Source organism: Sceloporus occidentalis, unplaced genomic scaffold (assembly GCF_023333645.1).
Source record: "Sceloporus occidentalis isolate IW3139 unplaced genomic scaffold, rSceOcc1.0.p SCAF_32, whole genome shotgun sequence".
Taxonomy (NCBI): domain Eukaryota; kingdom Metazoa; phylum Chordata; class Lepidosauria; order Squamata; family Phrynosomatidae; genus Sceloporus; species Sceloporus occidentalis.
Genome location: NW_028317012.1, coordinates 6,611,801 through 6,632,492, shown reverse-complemented (window position 1 = coordinate 6,632,492; position 20,692 = coordinate 6,611,801). Strand labels below are relative to the sequence as shown.

General features: G+C 45.0%; 1 protein-coding gene across 1 annotated transcript in view; it reads left to right on the top strand.

Moving 5' to 3' along the window:
• The window catches only part of LOC149298595 (rho family-interacting cell polarization regulator 1-like), a 211,462-nt gene that overhangs the window by 19,767 nt on the left and 171,003 nt on the right, over positions 1–20,692 (top strand). The window contains exons 8-10 of the mRNA XM_089487331.1: positions 2,866–2,929; positions 5,029–5,072; positions 12,395–12,520. Of these exons, the coding sequence (XP_089343457.1) occupies positions 2,866–2,929; positions 5,029–5,072; positions 12,395–12,520 (234 nt within the window). The remainder of the gene's footprint in view (positions 1–2,865; positions 2,930–5,028; positions 5,073–12,394; positions 12,521–20,692) is intronic.

Sequence of the window (20,692 nt, the reverse complement as noted above, 5' to 3'; positions counted from 1 at the left end):
GCAGATATTACCTGGTTAGGCCGAATAACGCATTTTATACCTCTTTCAATGCATCCCGTGCAGGAGCTCTACCAAATTACAATACAGAACTATTTTTTGCCCCAAACATGGGGGAGGCCTTGCACTCCCTAACAGATATTACAAAGCAAATTGATCTCCAAAGAGTAGCCAAATGGATCTCTTACTCGATGCAGAAACATTGGATAAACTACAATCACTCCTTTGGCTCCCTTCTAGTGAAACATACCAAATATAATTCTTACATCCCACCATCACTCCTACAATTTAAAAATGGGGCGACGATTGAACAAAAGATACCAATGGGCGCCCTATCCTTCTCCACTAATTCCTTTACTAGACAATCCTCTGTTATCATCACTCAACTCCAAAACCTACATGAGATCAAACATTCTAAGAGATCAAATACTCAACATGGGGGTCTGTTGTCGACTCTTACTTCCAACTGACAATTTATGGACTTTGAACATTTGGAACCCCCACCCTCCACACACACACACACACAGTGAATCTCCTACTTGTATTGTGTCTGTCTGCAGAATACACATCTCCGGTACCAATGGCAAAATATTGTATACCGTATTTGCTCGATTATAAGATGACCATGATTATAAGATGACCCCCAAAATTTGAATATTAATTTAGGAAAAAAAGAGAGAGCATGAATATAAGACTACCCTATAGGGAAAAAGTTTTACTAGTAAATATGTAAACTATTTTTTCATATTTAATAAAAACTATGAGAAAAATGCATTTTTTGGTTTTACTTCCTTTTGTTTGCACATCTGCCCACAGGCTTCCACTCTGCCCCTGATATGCCTTATACCCCCCTATATGCCACTCTTCCTCCTTGATAAGTCACTCTGCTTATACCTCACTGATATGCCACTCTGCCCCCCCCCCCCCCCAGATATGCCTTATAGAGTAGCAGACTCTGGGTCTGGGAGTAGTGACTCATTTACTGGCCAGGTGCACATTGTGGGAGCATACACTGAGGAGTCAATCCGTAGAATCAAAAAGTCATGTTGGGTCAATGTAATAGGCCCATATCTGACTTTCTCCATTATTGGCTGTATAGCTTGAAGAAATAGTCTAACTGGGATGTGAGTTATGTACATAGGAGAAAAAAGCATAATCTCTGATCTCCATGTGCATGTACCGCCATTTGTCTGCCAGGTACAAGTCTGCCAGTTGTCTTTTCGTTTCGTTTAGAGTTCTGACAGGGACTTTAGTAGGTCTACAGGAAGTATCAAGTCTTAGGTTCAAAGTCTCCCTCAAGAATAAGTGAGTATCAGCAAGTGTGTAAGTATATATGTATGTTAGCATGCATGTGTATGTGTGTGTTAGTTTGTAAGTTCAGATTGTGTGTAAATATGTGTACCTGTGCAAATGTTAGTTATAGAGTAGGGTGAGGGACAGATGCCAGCCCTCCCTTGTATGGGAGAGGCTGTGGAATGACCGTACTAGAGAATATTGTTGCAGGGTCAGTGAAAAAGAAGGGGGATGCCCAATAGTAAAACCTGTTTGTGGTTGTACAAAATAAAGAGACATTAATCATGTTAGGATATGCTCCTGATTTGTTTCAGCTTGTTGGGTTCTCTCAAGCGGTTGTGTATGATGTAGGTTTGGTTGGCTTTTCTATGGTAGGGTAATCTTGATTTATCCTCCAAGGGGGTAAGTACAGCCACCCTTGTATGTGCTTTGGGTATTGGAGCTTTGTAGCATCTGTGGGGTTGTCTTCAGCCTTTTTGCATTTTGAAAGGTTCTTACTGCCAGCATGCCATTATTGCTTGTTGTAGAGTGGCACTGTTTAGGTAAGTCTGTGAGAAGGTCTTAACAACACTGGTACCAATGTATAAATAGCAGAACAGCACTCCAATATTTCTGGTGCTTGAACTGGGCTCCAGCAGCACCCCAAAATATTACAAATAAAGTCGCTCAGCACTCCAGTAGTTCAGTGAGTTATATTTAATTCAGCAACACAGGCAAAGTTTCGACCTTACGATCTTTATCGAGCCATGGCAAACATGAATGCAGTGAGTTTATATAGCAAAAAACAGGTTAATTTCAACAATCCTTAACCATGTGTGCAATTTAAAGTGACAATGCAAACATCAGATTAAAGTAGGTGATTCTATACACATGGGAAGATATTAATTTATAGCAAAGTAATATAATGGCATCAGTATTATTTTATAATATATAGAGAAACAATATATATATAGTGTCAAATATAAGTGATTCTTATTGTTCAAAGTAACAATTGAACCAGGTGATTCTATACACATGAGGAGATATTGATATGTAACAAAGTGATACAACTGCAGCAGTATTATTTTATAATATATAAAGAAACAACATACATATTGTGTCCAATATAAGTCATTCTTATTGTGCCACACACATTTAAAACCATTGCTTTCAGAGATAGGAACTCATATATATATACATACCAACAAGCATGTCGTGCAATATCTAAGAAAAGGACAGGCATGTCTATATGGACATTTAAATGCTTGTCCAAATATATATATATGGGTTTTGAGTATGCAACTGCTTCCCACAGCACAATTTATCAGTCATAACTGTACTGCTACGGGAACAGCTGTGCCGAAGATGAAAAAATAAGGCTGATAACTTCAATCTGTAAAACACAAAAGACAATGTTCTACCTTACTACAGCGTTCTTTTGAAAAATGGACTAACGTTAGTTGATATGCATAAATCAAATGCTATTTAAGACAAGATATAAATGCAGTCTCCTAAATCCTTTTTATCTTCTGAATTATTCAGAAAACTGACATGCTTAAATTTGCTTTTAATACATATATTTTATTACTTACTTAGAAAATGTGCGTGTTGGAGAATGACCTAGAAAGCCAGCTTGGAGAATTTCACATTAAGATGAAAGGTAAGAATTCTTGCTGTCTACTTTTGATATTATATTCTATCCCATATCCTCTCCGATATCCCATCCTATAAGATATATGCTATGCAAAAATAAGACAGACTCTTAGGATCATGTGTTGCATTATGTATATCTTAGCACACATTATAGTGGCACATTCATCTTGCAAGGTATGCTCCAGGTTGGTTGGACATAACTTGTGGTTCACAAGTTTCAAGTTGTGCAATAGATTTTCAGTGAGATCATCTGTTTGTTGGCAAGTCAAAAAATTAGGTAAATACAACCTCAGATAAACAAAAACACATGACATATTACACAGCATCATGATGATATTTATGATATCGTTTACAACATTACTTCAGTTGATTGAGGTTTGCAGGTATTTGTTTATGCGCATCTTTGTTAAGGTCCCGCCACAGGATTTCAATCGGGTTGATATCTGGACTGACTGGGCCATTTCCACAACTTGATTGTTTTCTTTTTCAGCCAATCTGTTGTAGATTTGCCTATTTGCTTGGGATTGCCCTGTTGCACAACCCTATTTTGGCCACGCTTTAGCTGTCAGACAGATGGCCTCACATTTGACTCTAGAATACTTTGGTATTTCATGGTCTACTCAATGACTGCAAGTTTCCGAGGTCCTGTGGCTGCAAAACAAGCCCAAATCAACACCTCTCCACCACCATTCTTGACAGCTGGTATGAATATCTCCACTTTGGTCTCATCTGTCCAAATTATATTGTTCAAGAAGGCTTGTGGTTTTGCAATTTTGCAAATCGAAGCCATGCTGCCTTGAATGTTTTCCTCTTTTGAATAATCTTTCTCACTGTGGAATGATGGACTTACTTGGAATTATTTGGAAATGGCCTTATAACCCTTCCCAGATTGATGGGCAGCAACCATTGCTTCTCTAAGAATATTGCTGATGTCTTTCCTCCTTGGCACCTGTATGCTCCAGACCAGGAAACTGCTAAAACTTTAACTTTTATAGAGGTGGTTCACACTTGATCAGTTAATCAAGAGCATTTAATTAGCACCACCTGTCTGCTACCAGTCTGTCTACATCTTAATTCCTATGGAAGCAGTAAGGGTGTACTCAATTTTTTTTGCACATGGCTCCTCCCCATTTGGGCTTTATTCTTGTTGAATAAATCATGACACGGTGTAATATGCCATATGCTGTTCATCTTAGTTTGTATTTACCTAATTTTTAGACCTGCTAAGGAACAGATGATTGTTATGTCCTTATATGTAAAACCATAGAATTCAAAGAGGGTGTATTTTCTTTTTCATGCAGCCGTATATACACTGTATTGTCCTGATTATAGGCCACACTTTTTAGGCCTATAGTTGGGTTTAAGTGTCCCCCTACCTTTTCTGCTTCCATGTCGTCTCTGCTTTTTATGTTGCATCTTCTTGCTCTTATGTCGTCTTTCCGCTTGTCCCCATGTCTTCTGTAAGGCCATCCGGCACACTTCTGTAAAAACACAGACCATCCGGGTACACCAGCTCTCCCAGTTTAAGAAACAGGGGAGAGGCTGTCCCTGTGACTCAGCTCTTATGCCGAAGTACTCTAAAATAACAGAATATTGCAGACAGATTTGCGGAGAAAGAGAGGTTCAGAAACACTTACCTTATGGAACAGCCTCTCCCTCATTTCTCTATTTGGGGGAGCAGGTGTGCCTTGAAGCTCCGCCCTTTAGAAGAAGTGCGCCTGGTGGCCATGACAGAAGACACAGGGAAAAACGCACCAAGACTGAAGACAGAAAAAAGAAAACAGAACCAGAAGATGCAAGAGAAGAGCTGTGGTGTGGGAAAGAAGACAGGGTCACAGAAGCGGTTGGCGGAGAATATAGGGAGACATCTCACACATCTGTAAGAGAGTATATAGAGACATAGAGCTATAGAGAGGCCTATAATCAGATGTGGACTATAAACAGGACAATATACTATATTTAATTTACTCACATCTCAGGTATGCACAGAATTATTGACTTAAAGATTGTGACAACCTGGTATTTTAGTTAGCTGGAGTTGTAATACAACTTTCAGAATATTTTGCATCATGAAAAAATAAGAAAACTAAATTATTTGTATTTCAGGATTGGCTGGATTTGCAAGGCTGTGTGTGGGAGATCAATATGAGGTAAAGTGGAACAGTTTACATGAGAACCATTTTTAAGGGGAAAGGCTATATCATTTAGCTATTACATGTTAACAAACAGTGCTGTTTATTACAAAGTATTGCAAATTAATTTCATTATTTATGAAGAAGATATTTATAATATATGAGAAGGATATATAAGGTATTATTTTTCATATTTAACCCTTGACGACAGTTGACGTGCCAGACGTGTCACAGAAAAACATCTCTTTGGAGACATTTGATGCGCCTGGCACGTCATGAGTTTAAAGTCTAAGATCGCTTTCTTCTCCCAAGCGATGTCTATTCATTCAGCAACACCCAAATCTGCAGCTGGGGTCCCATCTGATTGGTCCACGGAGCATCAGTGTGTGCGCCATAGTACGCAACAGTGTTGATGAAATGCCTTGATAGCACCATTTTGCTTCTCGCAATGTAATGAAGCAAACAGTCCTCCTTACCTGAACAACCTCATATTCACGACACACAAAATGGTATGACTGTGCACCCTCAGGGGTGCAAGAACCCACGTGTACACGCACAGTGTGTTTCCTGCCCAGGATCAGTGCAGTGAGTGTCTAATGGACACACCCCTGCCTGCTGCAAATTCCATAAGTTCCCACTGATCAGCCACTCCTGTATTCCATGGACAACAGGTTGCGTTCCTTTATTTTGTGGGCTTTAAAGCCCAGCCTGTTCCTTACTTCTTTGCTGAGTTATTCTGCTGCCTTTTACACAGAGAGGCCAAGCACTATAATCTTCCTCCACTCCTGTTACCTTCCCCATATCATTGGATTCCCTAGATTTTCACCCTTGGCTTCCTGTTTTGACCCTGCATCTCTGCTGCCTACATTGACCATGATATCTCTTATGCCCTTGTCTGTTACTACATTCTGGACTATTTTATTTATCTGGTTCTCTGCCATCAGTTTCCGTTCCTGCTATAGGGAAGCTCCCCTTCCGTGACATAATAGCTTAGCTTCTATCATAGAGCCCGCAAGAACACCTGACCCACTTGCAGATTCACACAGCACCTAACTGCTATGATGCGAGCCATAGAGGAATTCCAAGCCAGCCAGAAGGCCTTGCTGCGCAGAGAGAGGGATTTTAAGAGGCAATCTGCTGAAGCTGCTGCTCTGCCTCCTTCCTGCACAGCCTCCACTACTGTACAATGCCGGTGATCCTGCTGTTGCCATGCCTGAAAAGTTTTCAGGCAAGCGCTCATACTACTGTGCCTTCATCGCATCTTGTAAACTCTTGTTGTCTCTGAAGCCACCATGTGCCTACACCTCCTATTGTACGCACAGCCATATCCCTACTCACTGGACATCCACAGACCTGGGGGTACCAACTGCTCCATAATGATAGTCCTGTATTGACAACATGTCCTTTGTGACCCCCTCTATGATGATCCTCTGCACTCCTCCACAGCACATACTGCCCTCAGTTCCCTACATCAGGGGAAGAGGACTACATAATGGAATTTCAAGAATTGGCACCTGACATTGCCCTAAACGATGTTGCCCTCATTGACCAGTTTCGCCTTGGACTAACCAACTTCCTGAAGGATGAGCTGGCACCCTGGAAGACCTGATCCTCTCGGTCACCCATTTGGATTGTCATTTCTGTGAAAGGAGGCATGAAAAACAAAACTCCTTACCGCCGTTACCCTATGGGCTTCCTGTTCCTGTCATATCCCCGTCTGTGGGGGCTGCCGGTCAAGTTGAGCCTATGCAGATAGGCTGGGACTATGGACCGCTTTTAGCAATAGAAAAGGCCAGACAATGAACACTCCATCTCTGACTCTACTGTACCAAACCCAGTCATGTCCTGAAAGACTGCCCAACGAGACCTCAGATGGGTATGTCAGTCTATATGTCTCAACTTGCCTGTATATAATGCATCCGCACATCTTGCCATTCCTGTTACCTTTCAGCTAGGAGACAACTCGACTGATCTTACGGCCATTGTGGATGTGTTGCCAGCTGTTTCCTGGATTCTTCTCTCACTACACAGCTTGAAATTCTGACCTGCCCCAAAGAACACCCCTCCTTGTTAAATGACGGATGGCAGCATGTTTAAAAGCAGACATTGCAAAAATAGCATTTGGGACATCATTATCCAGGGCATCACATAGCTAAAAAAGCATAACCCCTCCATGGACTGGGTAACCGACAAACTGACTTTATGTTTTGACACAACCTGATATGCTGCTACCCTTTTATCTGGAGGCTGATGGGTCTGAAATAGCATTAGCAGCTGTGCTATCACAAAAGATTGGGGCAAAAGAGGTCCTCCATCCCGTTGCCTTCTACTCCTTTAAACTGACTAGTGTCAAACTAGCAGAGGGAACTGCTCGCCATCTAGACTGCTCTGGAAGAGCGGAGGCGCTGACTTGAAGGTACCAGATATCCAATCATGGTGTTTACGCATTACAGAAACCTTCAATAACTGCGGTCAGCAAAACACTGACTCTATGACAAGTCTAATGGGCCCTTTTCTTTTCCCGTTTTGATCGACAGATCACATTCCGCCAGGATGCCACTAAACCAGGATTAACAGAAACCATCCTACAACCCTCCTACTTTCTGGGTTCACACCAGTTCCTCATTGCAGCTTGTAATGATACTGATGCGAGCAGGTTTTGGAGTCCAGCAGGCAGATCAGCAAGGTATTTTGCCAGAAGTAACCACTCGTTACCCAGGTGGTTGAGCTCCTGAGTTTAGATTGGCAATCTGGTCTTTAGCAAAGTTGAGAGGCTGGGCAAAATGTGTAGTCAGGCAAGCCAAGGTCAGTAGGTAGGAGAACGCAGCCTAGTCAGCGGTACAGAATCGATAACAAGTAAGTAGAGATCAGTAGCAGGCTGTCACGGGACTGGGTCCATACAGACGACTGTAATGACCCAGAGTGCCTAAAGATGGTGTTCAGGAGATATTGCGCAGTAGCGGACAGGGCCTGGTGCAGGGTGACTGCACTCTCCAGGGTGTTGAGCACCTAGGGTTCTGCGGCCATATATCAGGGCCCTGACATAGCAGCAGATGTACAGTTCAAAACAAAGTGATATCCTGCAGGCACCCTGCAGCAGGCATGAGGCATAGCTCAACAGAGAAATGTGCAGGATGCTGCAGGCTGGGAGTAGGGAAGCTAAGCAGAGAAACAGCAGAAACATAGCAAGCAAGGGGGACAGAGCACGGAACAGGTGGACAGAGCAAGGAACACAGGGGATGGATTGAGGAGCCGAGATCCTCAGACACGTCTCCTTAAAGCAAGGATAAGACTTAACTGGGACATGGGGAGAGGAACCGAAAACCTCAGCTGATTCAGGGAAAAGAGGGGAAAGGTACATAAAAGACAGACACACATGAATACATGACTAGCCGAGGACTATATGATAATAATTAGAGATTTAGTTACATTTTATGGCCATAGTATGCTTAGCCCACCACTATGCCCATATACAGTGGGTCCTAGTGCTAATCTCTGCCTACTGAATTACTAATAAGATGAAACTAAACACAGAACAGAGATGGACATACCTTTAGACTGCAGACTGAGACAAACATAACAAATGCGTGGAGCACACCTTATAAAGGAAACAGAAGCTGAAGCTAAGAGCAGGACTGAAACAAAGTGTCAGAAATACGGCAGAGCGGCAGAGCACAAGGAAATCCAGGAATGCATTACAGCAAAGGGGGAACTGTAGCGAGACAGTGGAACTGTAGCGAGACAGGGGAACTAGAGAGAAACAGCTCCGTAGCCTGAATGGGACCTGACACAGGCTTGATATAATGCAGACAGGAACCACAATAATCTGGCAATGGTATAGTGACAGGAAGCTGCTTTTTATAGGCAGAGTCAGAGAGTCAGACGCAGCTGAGGAGAGTTGGCAATTATAATAAGGCTTGTATTTTCATGGTTACCAGAACTGAGAGGCTAAGCTGTGAAAGAGGCTGGCGAACTGGTACAGAAGAGAGCCAGTAACATGGAACTCAGGGTTCAAGTCCCGGCAATGTTAGTTCCTGACACAGCTATCAAAGAATCTAGTGTCACTGTTCCTCCCAAAGCCTCCCATTTACTTATCAAATCTATGTACAGCCTATCCATCCTACATCATCATCACGATAACCCTATGGCAGGTCACTGCGGCACCCACAATACCACTGAACAAGTCCAACAAAGTGTCTGGTGGCCCTTTTTTATGCTAATTATGGATGGGGGTATGGTCCTAAGGAGTGTTCATGGGAGCCTGATGATGCAAATGTGCAGGCCTTCCATAGGAGAAATCTGTGACAGGGCCAGGTTAACTGGCTCATATTTTCATGTGAAGTGCAGCCAGTTTGTGTCCAGTTTGTGATACCGTGACCCGGTAATATCTTATAAGGCATTTTATTTTGTAACTGGCCCAGAGACTGGATGTGGCTGCAGTTCCACCCTTCAAAGGAACAATCTTGTAACCTGGCTGGGGCTCTTAATCAGCCAGCACAGCCCTGTTTGCCCAGACGGCACCCTCACTACAGGGGGATAACACAAGTGGGGGAAAAACATTGTATTCCTTATCCCCTCACCTGATACATTGCCTGTATACTGATGGGATTTGTGATTGGATGTGGGTGATGGGATTGGGGGTTGGGTGCACATTGAATTAGGGATATTTGTGTTGGAAATAAAAGAGTTCTTGTTTTACTACAAATGGTGGTCTGACTGATCCTTGGATAGCAGGAGCTATCCGTATGGTGATTCCTTAGCCCTCAAACAGGGGTACCCAGCCTTGGGTACGGTGACCCTGTAACAAAATCCTGACAGACCTGCCCCGGTTTTTTATAGTAAATTTATTATTTCATAATAATAAAAAATGTTAAATCAAACTGCAATGCTGTACAAGGAAAACGAGACCCAGTTGCTTACATTTAGCGACTGAATAGGTCAGTGAGGAATACATTTATTTTTTAAACTTGGCTTCTGGTCATTTACATGGTTACATATTAATAAATGGACATAAGGTCATTATATAAAACTTTTTTCACATCACTATTTATGCATTTGATCTCTAGGAAGCAAAGAATTTTACTACCAAATATGAAAACATCATATTTTCACTTGAATCACCCGCATATCTGCATTTTTATTACTTTTGATATTGTATATTATTTTTCTGGTCTTAACTGATTATAAGATGACCCCCAAAATTTGAATATTAATTTACGGGGGGAAAAGCCTGAATATAAGACTAACCTATAGGAAAAAAGTTTTATTAGTAAATATTAATTCATGTAAACTATTCTTTCATATTTAACCCCTTCGCGACCTTTGCCGGTTCAGGACCGTCATGACATGAAGGTCACTAAATGACCTTTGACGGTCCTGAACCGTCAAAAAGTAAAATAAGCTTAGAAAGTGATCAACGATCACTTTCTTCGCTTAAACGGCGTTACTGTAATGCCTCGATGTCGAGGCATTCAGCAAGGCCGAGATCGGCATCGGGGGCCATGTCTGGCCCCTCCCCGAGGCGTCAACAGCCGCCATACATTGTATGGCGGCGGACGCCCGTTTTAAAAGCGTTTAGGAGGCGATCAACGATCGTCTCCTAAACTTAAATGGTGTCGCTGGAATGCCTCGATCAGCAGGCATCCAGCGACACCAAACACTTAACTCTGGGTGGGCAGTGACCGCTCCGGAGAGCAGTCACAGCCGCAGCTGCCGGTGTTCTTCGCCATCAGCAAGATGGCGGCCGTCCTGTAAAAGAAACAAACAAGTTTTTAAAGTTCGCTAGATGGTCTAGAGAACTCTGGCTCCACTTGCAGGTTGAATACAGGTACTGCATTCAACCATGCAAGTCAATGGAGCCCAGCTTTCTAATCACAATGTGATTAGTAAAATATTCAAAAAAAAAAAATGTGTAAAAAAAAAAATATAAAAAAAAAAAAAGTATAAAAAAAATAAAATAAAAAAATAAAGTTTATTATTTTGAGCAAGTGCTAAAATTTCTCAAAAATCTCAACAAAGAGTGAAAATAAAAGCACTTCAAATACCCAAGGGGTGTCTAATATAAAAAAAAAATGGCTGATGGTCGTAAATTGGAGTGGCTGAGCTCAAAGATAGGGCATAGGTACAGACTTTCCAAAATGGACAAAAAAAGCGCACTTCCCAAATGTGGCATTTTAAATCTCAAACAACACGACAAATCCATGCATGTCGGGTATCACTGCACTCAGGAGATGTTCCTGAACACACATTGGGGTGTTGTTTGACAGTGGCATATACCAGGACCTGTATATCTATAACTAAAGTACAATTTGTGTGAAAAAAAATAAAAAAAAATTACTATTACAAAGTTTGACAAAGTGTAGTTGTATAATTGGTGCATGGAAAGGGTTAAAATAACATCATTTGGAATACCCTGGGGTGTCTAGTTTTCAAAAATATATGGTTTGAATGGGTTAAATTGAGTTAACCGGCTTCAAAGATGTTCCAAAGAGGAGATGGAGGCAGACTGACCAGATTTGTTGAAAAAGATTTGGAAATCATAAAACGCTGCTTGTACTTATTGCCCTATAACTTACAAAAAACAGCAAAAAAAACATAAAAACATTGGGTATTTCTAAACTCAGGACAAGTAGTAGAATCTATTTAGCTAGTTTTTTTACTTGCTTTTTTAGGTGAGTAAAAGATTTTTCAAATAAAAGTCATAAAAGTCATGTTTTTTTCAATTTTTCACCATGTTTTTTTAATTTATTTTATAGTAAATAAGATGATACGATCAAAATAATGGTATCTGAAGAAAGCCCATCTTGTCCTGAAATAAACAATATATAACTTATGTGGGTACACTAAATGGGTGAGGAGAAAATTACAGCTGAACACAAGCACCACAAAAGTATTAAAACAGCCTCGGTCCCACAGGGTACAAAACGAAAAATGAGCCCGGTCCTTAAGGGGTTAATAAAAACTATAGTTGAAAACATTTTTTTTTTTAAATTTCCTTTTATTTACAACTCTGCTTCTTCTTATAATCGAGCAAATATGGTACTTAAGTTATTCATTATTTTAGCTGCTTCTAGTTTAAATAAACCATATTTATTGCTCTTTTCATTGTTTTCAAGTTCTTACATACAGTTTATTAATATTATTGCCCACCTGTGTACTTTTTCTAATTGAAATATACATTTATTTTAAATGTTGTTGTTGATCAAATGCAACTGCTTATGCAATAGCATTATGTTAATAATGAGCCAACCAGTACATGAATATTACCGTGCACGTGCATACCACACACACATATATATTTAAACAAAAATAAGAGACTAATATGGAGCTGTGTTTCTCAGATATTTATGAAGTATGGTCGACAACGCTGGAGGTTGAAGGGACGTATTGAAGTGAATGGAAAGCAGGTGTGGGACAGTGAGGAAATGGTGCTTCTTCCACTCATCACAGAATTTCTTTCCATAAAGGTATAAAATAATAATACATTCCATTTTTTTATCTGCTTAAGAATCCTTTCATTTTAGATCAGTATTTTGCTTCATTTGTTGCCTGCTTTAAGATGGGTATCACCTTACTCTTATTCACACTCCTAATTGCACTCTCACTCACTCCTACTCATGTTCTCACACACTCTCTTTTGCTCTTATTAACTCTCACAAGCTCTCACTCTCTCTCTCAATGTCTCCCTACCTTCTTTGCATTGTGGGTATTTTACCAGCACCGGCTACGTGGCAACCCTAATTTCTGTAAACTATTTATTTGCTCTGCCTTACTTCATCCTCCTCTTTGGACACCCTAATTTTTGCCTACTGTGGGATTAGTTCAGTTTATTAGTCTCCTTGCTTGCAGCACTGCTTTTGTCAACTGTGTCTACTGATTTAACCCACTGTGTGAAATATTGGCCACACTCAGTGTGCTGTCTCCCCATCTTTACTCTGTGGGCACCTGTTTTTCCTAGGCTAACCCTGTGACAGCAGCTTACCAAAGGGTGATTTTAGCTTAATTTATAGAACCCAATGCTGCATGGAAATATCTAAAATATGAAAGTTAAATGTGAGATCTTTTTTGGACAAAAAAAGAAAAGAATGAGGTTGTCACCAAATGCTGTCACTTTTATCTCTTGTTTTCCTGTCCTAATTCCTGGAGTTATGTTAATATGTAAAGAAACAATAAATAACCGGCACTCTGTGGGGTGGCTAAGCCACGTGTGTGAATGAATAAAAAAAAAAATACGGGGGGGCGTGTCCGGCCACCAGGGAAGATGGCCGCTTAACCTCTCTGCTCCGCCGCCGCCCGCCAACTTATCGATGACCGACTGCACGTACCGGCCATGGGTCGCACCAAGAAGCTGCCTGCCGACCCTCCCACCCCGAGTGACCGCTCCCGTGGGTCTTCCTCGTCGCTCCGTGAGTTTTTTCGCACGCCCGCCGACCTTGCTTCCCAGGCCTCGGAGGACCACGAGGCGCGGTCCCCTGCCAGCCTGTCTTCTGTTGATGATGGCGCGCCGGCGCCGCTCCCGCTGCCTGACTCCCTTGCACCGGAGATCTCCCGGATTTTTTCCTCGGCACCATGGAGGAACGACTTCTCCACCTTGATACTGGAGTTAACGCAGGTGGTCCGGGACGAGGTGTCGGCGCTTCGTACGGACCTCACGTCCTTACAGCACAGAGTGGGGGCTTTGGAGGATGCCTCAGCACAGCACCAGCTGGCTCTACAACATGCCCGGCATTCTGCAGATCATCATCTCCACTACCTGCAGCTCATACGGCGCAGGGTCGAGGACCTGGACAACAGGGGCCGCCGCCACAATGTGAGGATCCGTGGGGTGCCTGAGGCCGAGCCTCCTGAGGATATCCATGCCCTTTTGACAACTCTGCTCTCAGACCTCATGGGCAGATCCATTGATGCAGAGACTGCCGTGGATAGGGCTCACCGTTCCCTGAGACCTAGGGGCTCCGCTGCTCACCCCCCCAGGGACATCATCTGTCACTTCCGTGACTTTCGTTTAAAGGAGGCCATAATGGCCCATGCGTGGGAAGTTGGCACATGGCCCTTGGAGGGTCATACCATTTCTTTCTACCAGGACCTGTCTGACTTGACCCTGCAGACGCGCAGAGCTCTGCGATCCCTGACAACAGAACTTCATACCATTGGGCATATCCCTTTGCCCTGTCTATCCGTCACGGCGACTCCTCCATCGTCTTGCGCTGCCATCAAGATCTTCCTGGCATCCTGCAGGCACTGGGGCTGCCAGACCTTCATATTCCTGATTGGGCCCTATTGGGCCTGGAGCCTGGCGGTGCCCCTCCTAGACCTCCTCTGCCGCGTCGCCCTCGCCCCTCTGCAGCACCTGGACGTGCCCCGGTTCGGCTCGGGACTGCCCGCGGCCCTGGATCGTCTCATCCCGCCAGGGAGGCTGAGGAGTGATCAGTGACTGCTACGGTTTATTTTGCCCTAAGGGGGCTCTGTATATATGTGTTTGTTTCCACGTTGATTTCTCAGCTCTTATTGTGGTTTACCACTGCGGTGACCCTTCCATGGGTGCTGCTGATGTTTGCTAAATGCGTTCCTTGGCGCATATGTTTTATCACCCACTTCATGGCTGCTACCGCAATCCTTAATGTGACTCACCATTGTGTTGACTTTTGCGCGTGCGGGGTGCGTTCGCCTGTACCATACCTGCATCATTTCTGCACATTGTTTTTTCAGCACTTATTGTGGTTAACCATTGCGGTGCCTCTTCCAGGGGTGCTATGGATTTTCGCTACACGTGCTCTGCCTCATGCTGTTGATGTTTGCTACCTGCGTTCCTCGGCACGTATGTTATGTTACTCACCTCCTGCCTGCACCGTTGATACCTGCTGCTACCGCAGTTATTACTGTGGCTCGCCTTTGCGTTGCCTTCTATGCGTGCGCAATGCCTCCATTCGCACTGTGCCTGCACCATTTCTGCACATTGATTCATTAGCTCTTATTGTGGTTAATCATTGTGGTCCCTTTGCAGCAAGGGTGCTATTGATGTTTGCTACCTGCGTTCTTCGGCGCATATGTTATATCACCCACTGCTTGGCTGCGCTGTTTATACTCGTTGCTGCCGCAGCCCTTAATGTGACTCACCATTGTGTTGACTTTTGTGTGTGCGGGGTGCATTCGCATGTGCCATACCTGTACCATTTCTGCACGTTGATTTTTTAAGCTCTTGTGGTTAACCATTGCGGTGCCTCTTGCAGGGGTGCTGTTATCCATTGCGGTGGCCCTCGCAGGGGTGCTATTGATGTTTGCTACATGCGCTCCTCGGTGCATATGTTCTATTACGCACCCCATGACTACTTTGTCCTGTCTGTTGCGCGTTGTATGCAGTTGCGGGCGGCGGCTCGCGTTTGGTTCTGTTTGTTGGTTGTTTATTTTCATTTTTCCTTATTTCGCATAGTGGCCCTCTTTTTTCTCTGGGCTGGTTCTCCCCCTTCACGGTAACGCCCGCAAAATACCGGTTTTGTTTCCCGGTGGGCGTGGTTGGTGTTTTCTCTATTGGTTTGTGAGCTACTTGCTCCTCCCCTTTCTCTCCTCTTCTTCTTCTCTCCTCCTTTCCTTCTTATCCTCTCCCCTTCTTTCCTTACCCTATTTTCCCCTCCCTGTGCCCCCTCTTTTTTTTTTTTTTTTCTCCCCCCTCTCTTCCCTCTCTTTCTCTGTTTGTTGCGCATAGCCCATCATGTCTGCTTCGCTTAAGTTGCTCTCTATTAACGTCCGTGGTCTGAATACCCCCGAAAAACGCTCCACCCTCTCTCGCGAACTGAGACGGGGACGGATCGATATCGCCTTTGTGCAGGAGACACATTTCCTCGAGACCCCTGCTCCTAACTTGACCGGCAGGTCCTTCCCCATTGGTTTTTATAGCAATAATCTGTCATCAAAGACTAAGGGTGTGGCTGTGCTCTTCTCTAGTCGTGTCCCCTTTCGAGTGTTGGATACCCATGTCGATCCGGAGGGGAGGTTCCTTTTGGTGAAGGGGACGATTCTGCATCAGTTGTACACTTTTGCGAATGTGTATTTGCCCAATCGGGGACAACATATCACCTTACACACTGTTTTGCGGAGGCTGGAGGGCTTCCAGGAGGGGATTCTGGTGCTGGGAGGTGATTTTAATGTGGCCCTGCATCCTCCTCTTGACACGTCTGCGGGTTCTACGAGAACGCCCCGTCGCGTCTTGTGGTCGATCTCTTGTCTTCTCTCGGACCATAAACTGGTCGACTGCTGGAGGGCCCTACACCCTGCCGATAAGGATTTCACCTTTTATTCTACACCGCACCATTCCTATTCCCGCATTGATTATTTTTTTCTCCCCTGCCGTCATGCCTCCCTTTTACGTAGCTCTTCTATCGGGGTTGCCACCTGGTCTGATCATGCCCCAGTTTCCATATCCCTGGCCTCCTCTCTCGCTCGCCCCTCGGGGCGCTCCTGACGTCTCAATGAGGCAATCTTATCTGATGCCACGGCCCGGGCGGAGGCTTCTAAGTTACTTGCTAGTTATTTTGCTGAAAATTTGGTGCCGGGGACCCCAGGGTTAACTGTTTGGGAGGCCCATAAATGTGGGCTCCGGGGCCACTTTATCAGTGTCTGCTCCCATCGTAAACGCCAGGAGGCGGCTAAGATTGATGAGCTTTATAGTCGAATAGCTAGGGCTGAACAGGCTCACAAGGCTTCTATGTTGGGGGACGACCTGCAGCTTCTGGTGACCCTGCATAGGGAGCTAGCCACAATCCTTAATCAGAGAATGCACCGGTCCTTCCTGCGCACGAGGGCCTTGTTTTATGAACATGGTGATAAGACGGGCAAATACCTGGCGAGAGCCCTCCGGGCCACTCGGAAGCCTGCCTATATTTCCAGGATTCGCTCCCCGGATGGTCAGGTCCGCTCTCTCCCTTCCGACATCTCTGCCTGCTTTCACAATTATTTTGCGCGGCTGTATAATCTCCGCTCCGGCGATTCTGGCCCGACGCCTCCTGATGGGTCAGGGGAGATTCGATCCTACTTGGAGAGGACGATCCGTCGGAAAATCACTGCAGATGAGGCGGCTTCTCTTGACTCTCCACTCACGCTACCTGAGCTTATGCTGGCTATAGCGTCCTCACCCCCTGGCAAATGCCCTGGCCCTGATGGATTCCCTCTGAAATACTATTCGGAATTTAAGGACCTCTTGGGTCCCCATTTCATGGGCTTTTAACTCCATTTTAGACGGCGGCCAAATTCATGATCATACCCTGATGGCTTCCATCACTCTGCTTCCCAAGGCAGGCAAGGACCCGGAGCAATCGCCCTATTTCCCTGCTAAATGTTGACTTAAAGCTATTCGCCAAGATCCTTGCCAATCGAATAAAGCCTCTTATGACGTCCCTGATCCACCACTACCAGACTGGGTTTATCCCTGGGCGTGAGGCCCGGGACAGTACCATCAGAGCCCTGTGCCTCATGCACTATGCGAAACTTAACCGTACTCTGGCTCTTCTGTTGTCTACGGATGCAGAAAAGGCCTTTGATAGGGTGAACTGGTCCTTTATGTTATCCACCTTGACGCATATGGGTTTTGGCCCTGGTCTACTTACCTGGATCCGTTCTCTATATTCCACCCCTTCAGCCCGCATCCGAATTAACGGTTCATATTCGGCTCCCTTTCTTATCCGTAATGGGACCCGTCAGGGTTGTCCCTTATCCCCCTTGCTGTTTGTTCTCTCCCTGGAGCCCTTCCTTCAGGCTGTGCGGTTGAATCCGGACGTCAGCGGCCTTCGGGTGGGGGGCACCCAACATAAGATCCTGGGATATGCGGACGATCTCCTGTTCGTTGTCTCCCGCCCCAACATTTCACTCCCCAATATCCTCCGGGAGTTCTCGCTCTATGGTGCCCTCACGAACTTTCAAATGAACGCATCCTAATCGGAAATCCTTAATGTGACCCTGCCCTGTGGTGAGGTTGATTCCTTAAAGTTGTCCTTTTCTTTTGCCTGGTGTTGCCCTAAACTGAAGTACTTGGGGATATGGCTCTCTCCCGACTTCCCCCAGCTGTTCCATTATAATTTCTCACCCTTACTGTCAACGTTGCGGACGGATTTATTATCGTGGCGGCGTCTGACGATTTCCTGGGTAGGGAGGATTAATACTCTGAAAATGACCATCATGCCCTTTCTCTACCTCTTTCAGACTCTCCCCATATCTATACCCCCTTCTTTTTTCTCCTCCCTATGCACTGCCTTTGCGCGATATGTATGGGGCCCTCGGGCACCACGCATCCGTTTCTCCACGTTGATACTCCCCAAGTCTAGGGGGGGTCTGGCCCTACCTTGTCCCCGCTCTTATTACAGGGCGTATCCCCTACTTCGAGTACTCGAGTGGTCCCATGGACCCCGGTCTAAGCAATGGGTGGGTATCGAATCTGAGTTGTTAGGTCTCCCCGCAGGGGTCTTACCATGGCTGCTCATCCCGACATGAATGTTTATTCATGCTACTTTGGGCACCTGGTTTTCCATTGTCCGGAAGACCCGGCTGTCTACCATCCCCTCCCCCCTTACCTCTGTCAGGGATAATCCTGATTTCCCTCCTGGACAGGGCATTACTCTCTTTTCCACCTCCTCCCCGACGCAGTCCTCGTGTATTCGCTCGTATGTGTCCCCGACCGGTCTTTCCTCTTTGGACCAGCTTTCGTCTCACCATCCACCTACTTTCTCGGAGGTCTTCCGATATGCTCAGCTGCGCCATTTCTATCGGTCTTTGCCTCAGAAACACAACTTGTCACGTGCCCTTTCGGCTTTTGAGGAACTCTATGTGGCCCCTACTCTTCCGGCCCATGGCGTTTCCCGCCTCTATGGTCTCCTCCTTGATGCTTTCAATCCTGCGCCCCCATCGCTCATGGGGCGTTGGGAATCCGATTTGCAGGTCTCTCTCACAAAAGAACAATGGGACAAGATTTGCACTCTTACTCACCGCTGCTCGCGGAGCACTAGAGACCAGGAGATGGCCTATAAACTTCTGGCTCTCTGGTACCGCCCACCTGCGGTCATCTCCGTGTACCGTGCGGATGTGCCCAACCAGTGTTGGAGGTGCGACGCCACTCCGGGATCTCTTCTTCACATATGGTGGCATTGCCCACTTATCACCCCTTTTTGGGAAACTATCTATTCCCAGTTCCATCACTTTACAGATGAGATCCTCCCCTTCACCCCGGAATTCTTTCTGCTCCACCTCACGTCTCACTCAATTAGATGGTTCCGGAAATCGGTGATCCGCCACCTCCTGGTGGCGTCTAAGGCCTTGATCCCTCTGCATTGGGGTGATCCCGCCCCCCCCACCTTCAGAGACTGGGGTCTTCGAGTTGAGCAAATACGGATGCTGGAGGAGTTGAGTCTCTCTGCTGACGGGGGGCATGAGCGCTACTTGGCCACGTGGTTTTATTGGCTGTCGTATGTACAGGATCCTCTTATCCGCCCCCTGCTTGCGTAATTCTTTGTTTGTATTGTCCCTTTCTCTCCCCACTCCCCCCCTTTTTTTTTTCTTCTTTTTTCCCTCTTCCCCTGGTCTCCTTTTGCCTCTTCCCAGCAACTGTACCCCTGTTTCCCCCTTGTGGATATGCTCTTGTTCTTCTTCCCCTGACCTCACTCTGTTCCTCTTGACTCCCTTGTCGTTTTTTCCTGTGGCTGGGGTCATCTTCGTCTCTCTCGTTGCCTACTCCCACGGCCGTGCTTGCCGGTTGGGTCACATTGTTCATCAGTATTGCCTGATGCTCACTTCCTGTTCTCCTCGCTTGTCGTCTCTCTTCGGGGCGCAGCCGCTGCGTTTACACCTGTGGTATGTTCTTGTAACCGTACTGGTTTGATATGTTCTATTTTACGCCAACTCCAAGGTGTACTCCTTGCTATTGTGCACCTGCTCTATTCACTTACTGCCTCTCTCTCGAGCACAAGGACGCTAGGGTTTCGTCTGTTGAATGCTCTTGTGACCGTCCTGGCTAGATGTGTTATATTTTATGTCAACTACGTTATGCACTTCTTGCTATTCAGCTCATGCTGTATTCACTTGCTGGGAGCATTGTTGCTCTTTCTTGTATCTCGATTGAATCCTCATGCCATTTTCCCCTTCCCCTCCCCCCTTTTTTTCTTTCTGTACCCCACTCCCTTCGTTACGAAACTTCAATAAATATTGATTTACCCTAAAAAAAAAAATACATACACAACAAATCTTTGAAGTGCTGGAAGAAACTCAAGTGTATCCAAATGTATAAAAAACAGAACATGAACATTATATAGTGTAGTAAGTAGATAAGTGTGCAGGATATAAATACAAATGCATCCCCTTACATGATATACGCCATAGATTAGCCCTTTCAAAAGGATCTGTGTTCTTCTTGGATATGGACTCCCTGAAGGCAGTATACGTAGAAGACAGAAAGCCGGAAGGTAAGTAGAAAAATATTTATTCGATAAAAAGTAAAGTTTTTTTTATCTTACATTGGAGATTCCACACTTTTTTTTCTCTGCGACCGTATAACTAATCCATATAGTAGCGTCCCGCTAAAGGCAGATATCGGTCCCCAGTGGCTCTGTGTACTTCCTCCTTCTGATGCCGATGCTGCGTCCCTTGACGTCATCACATAC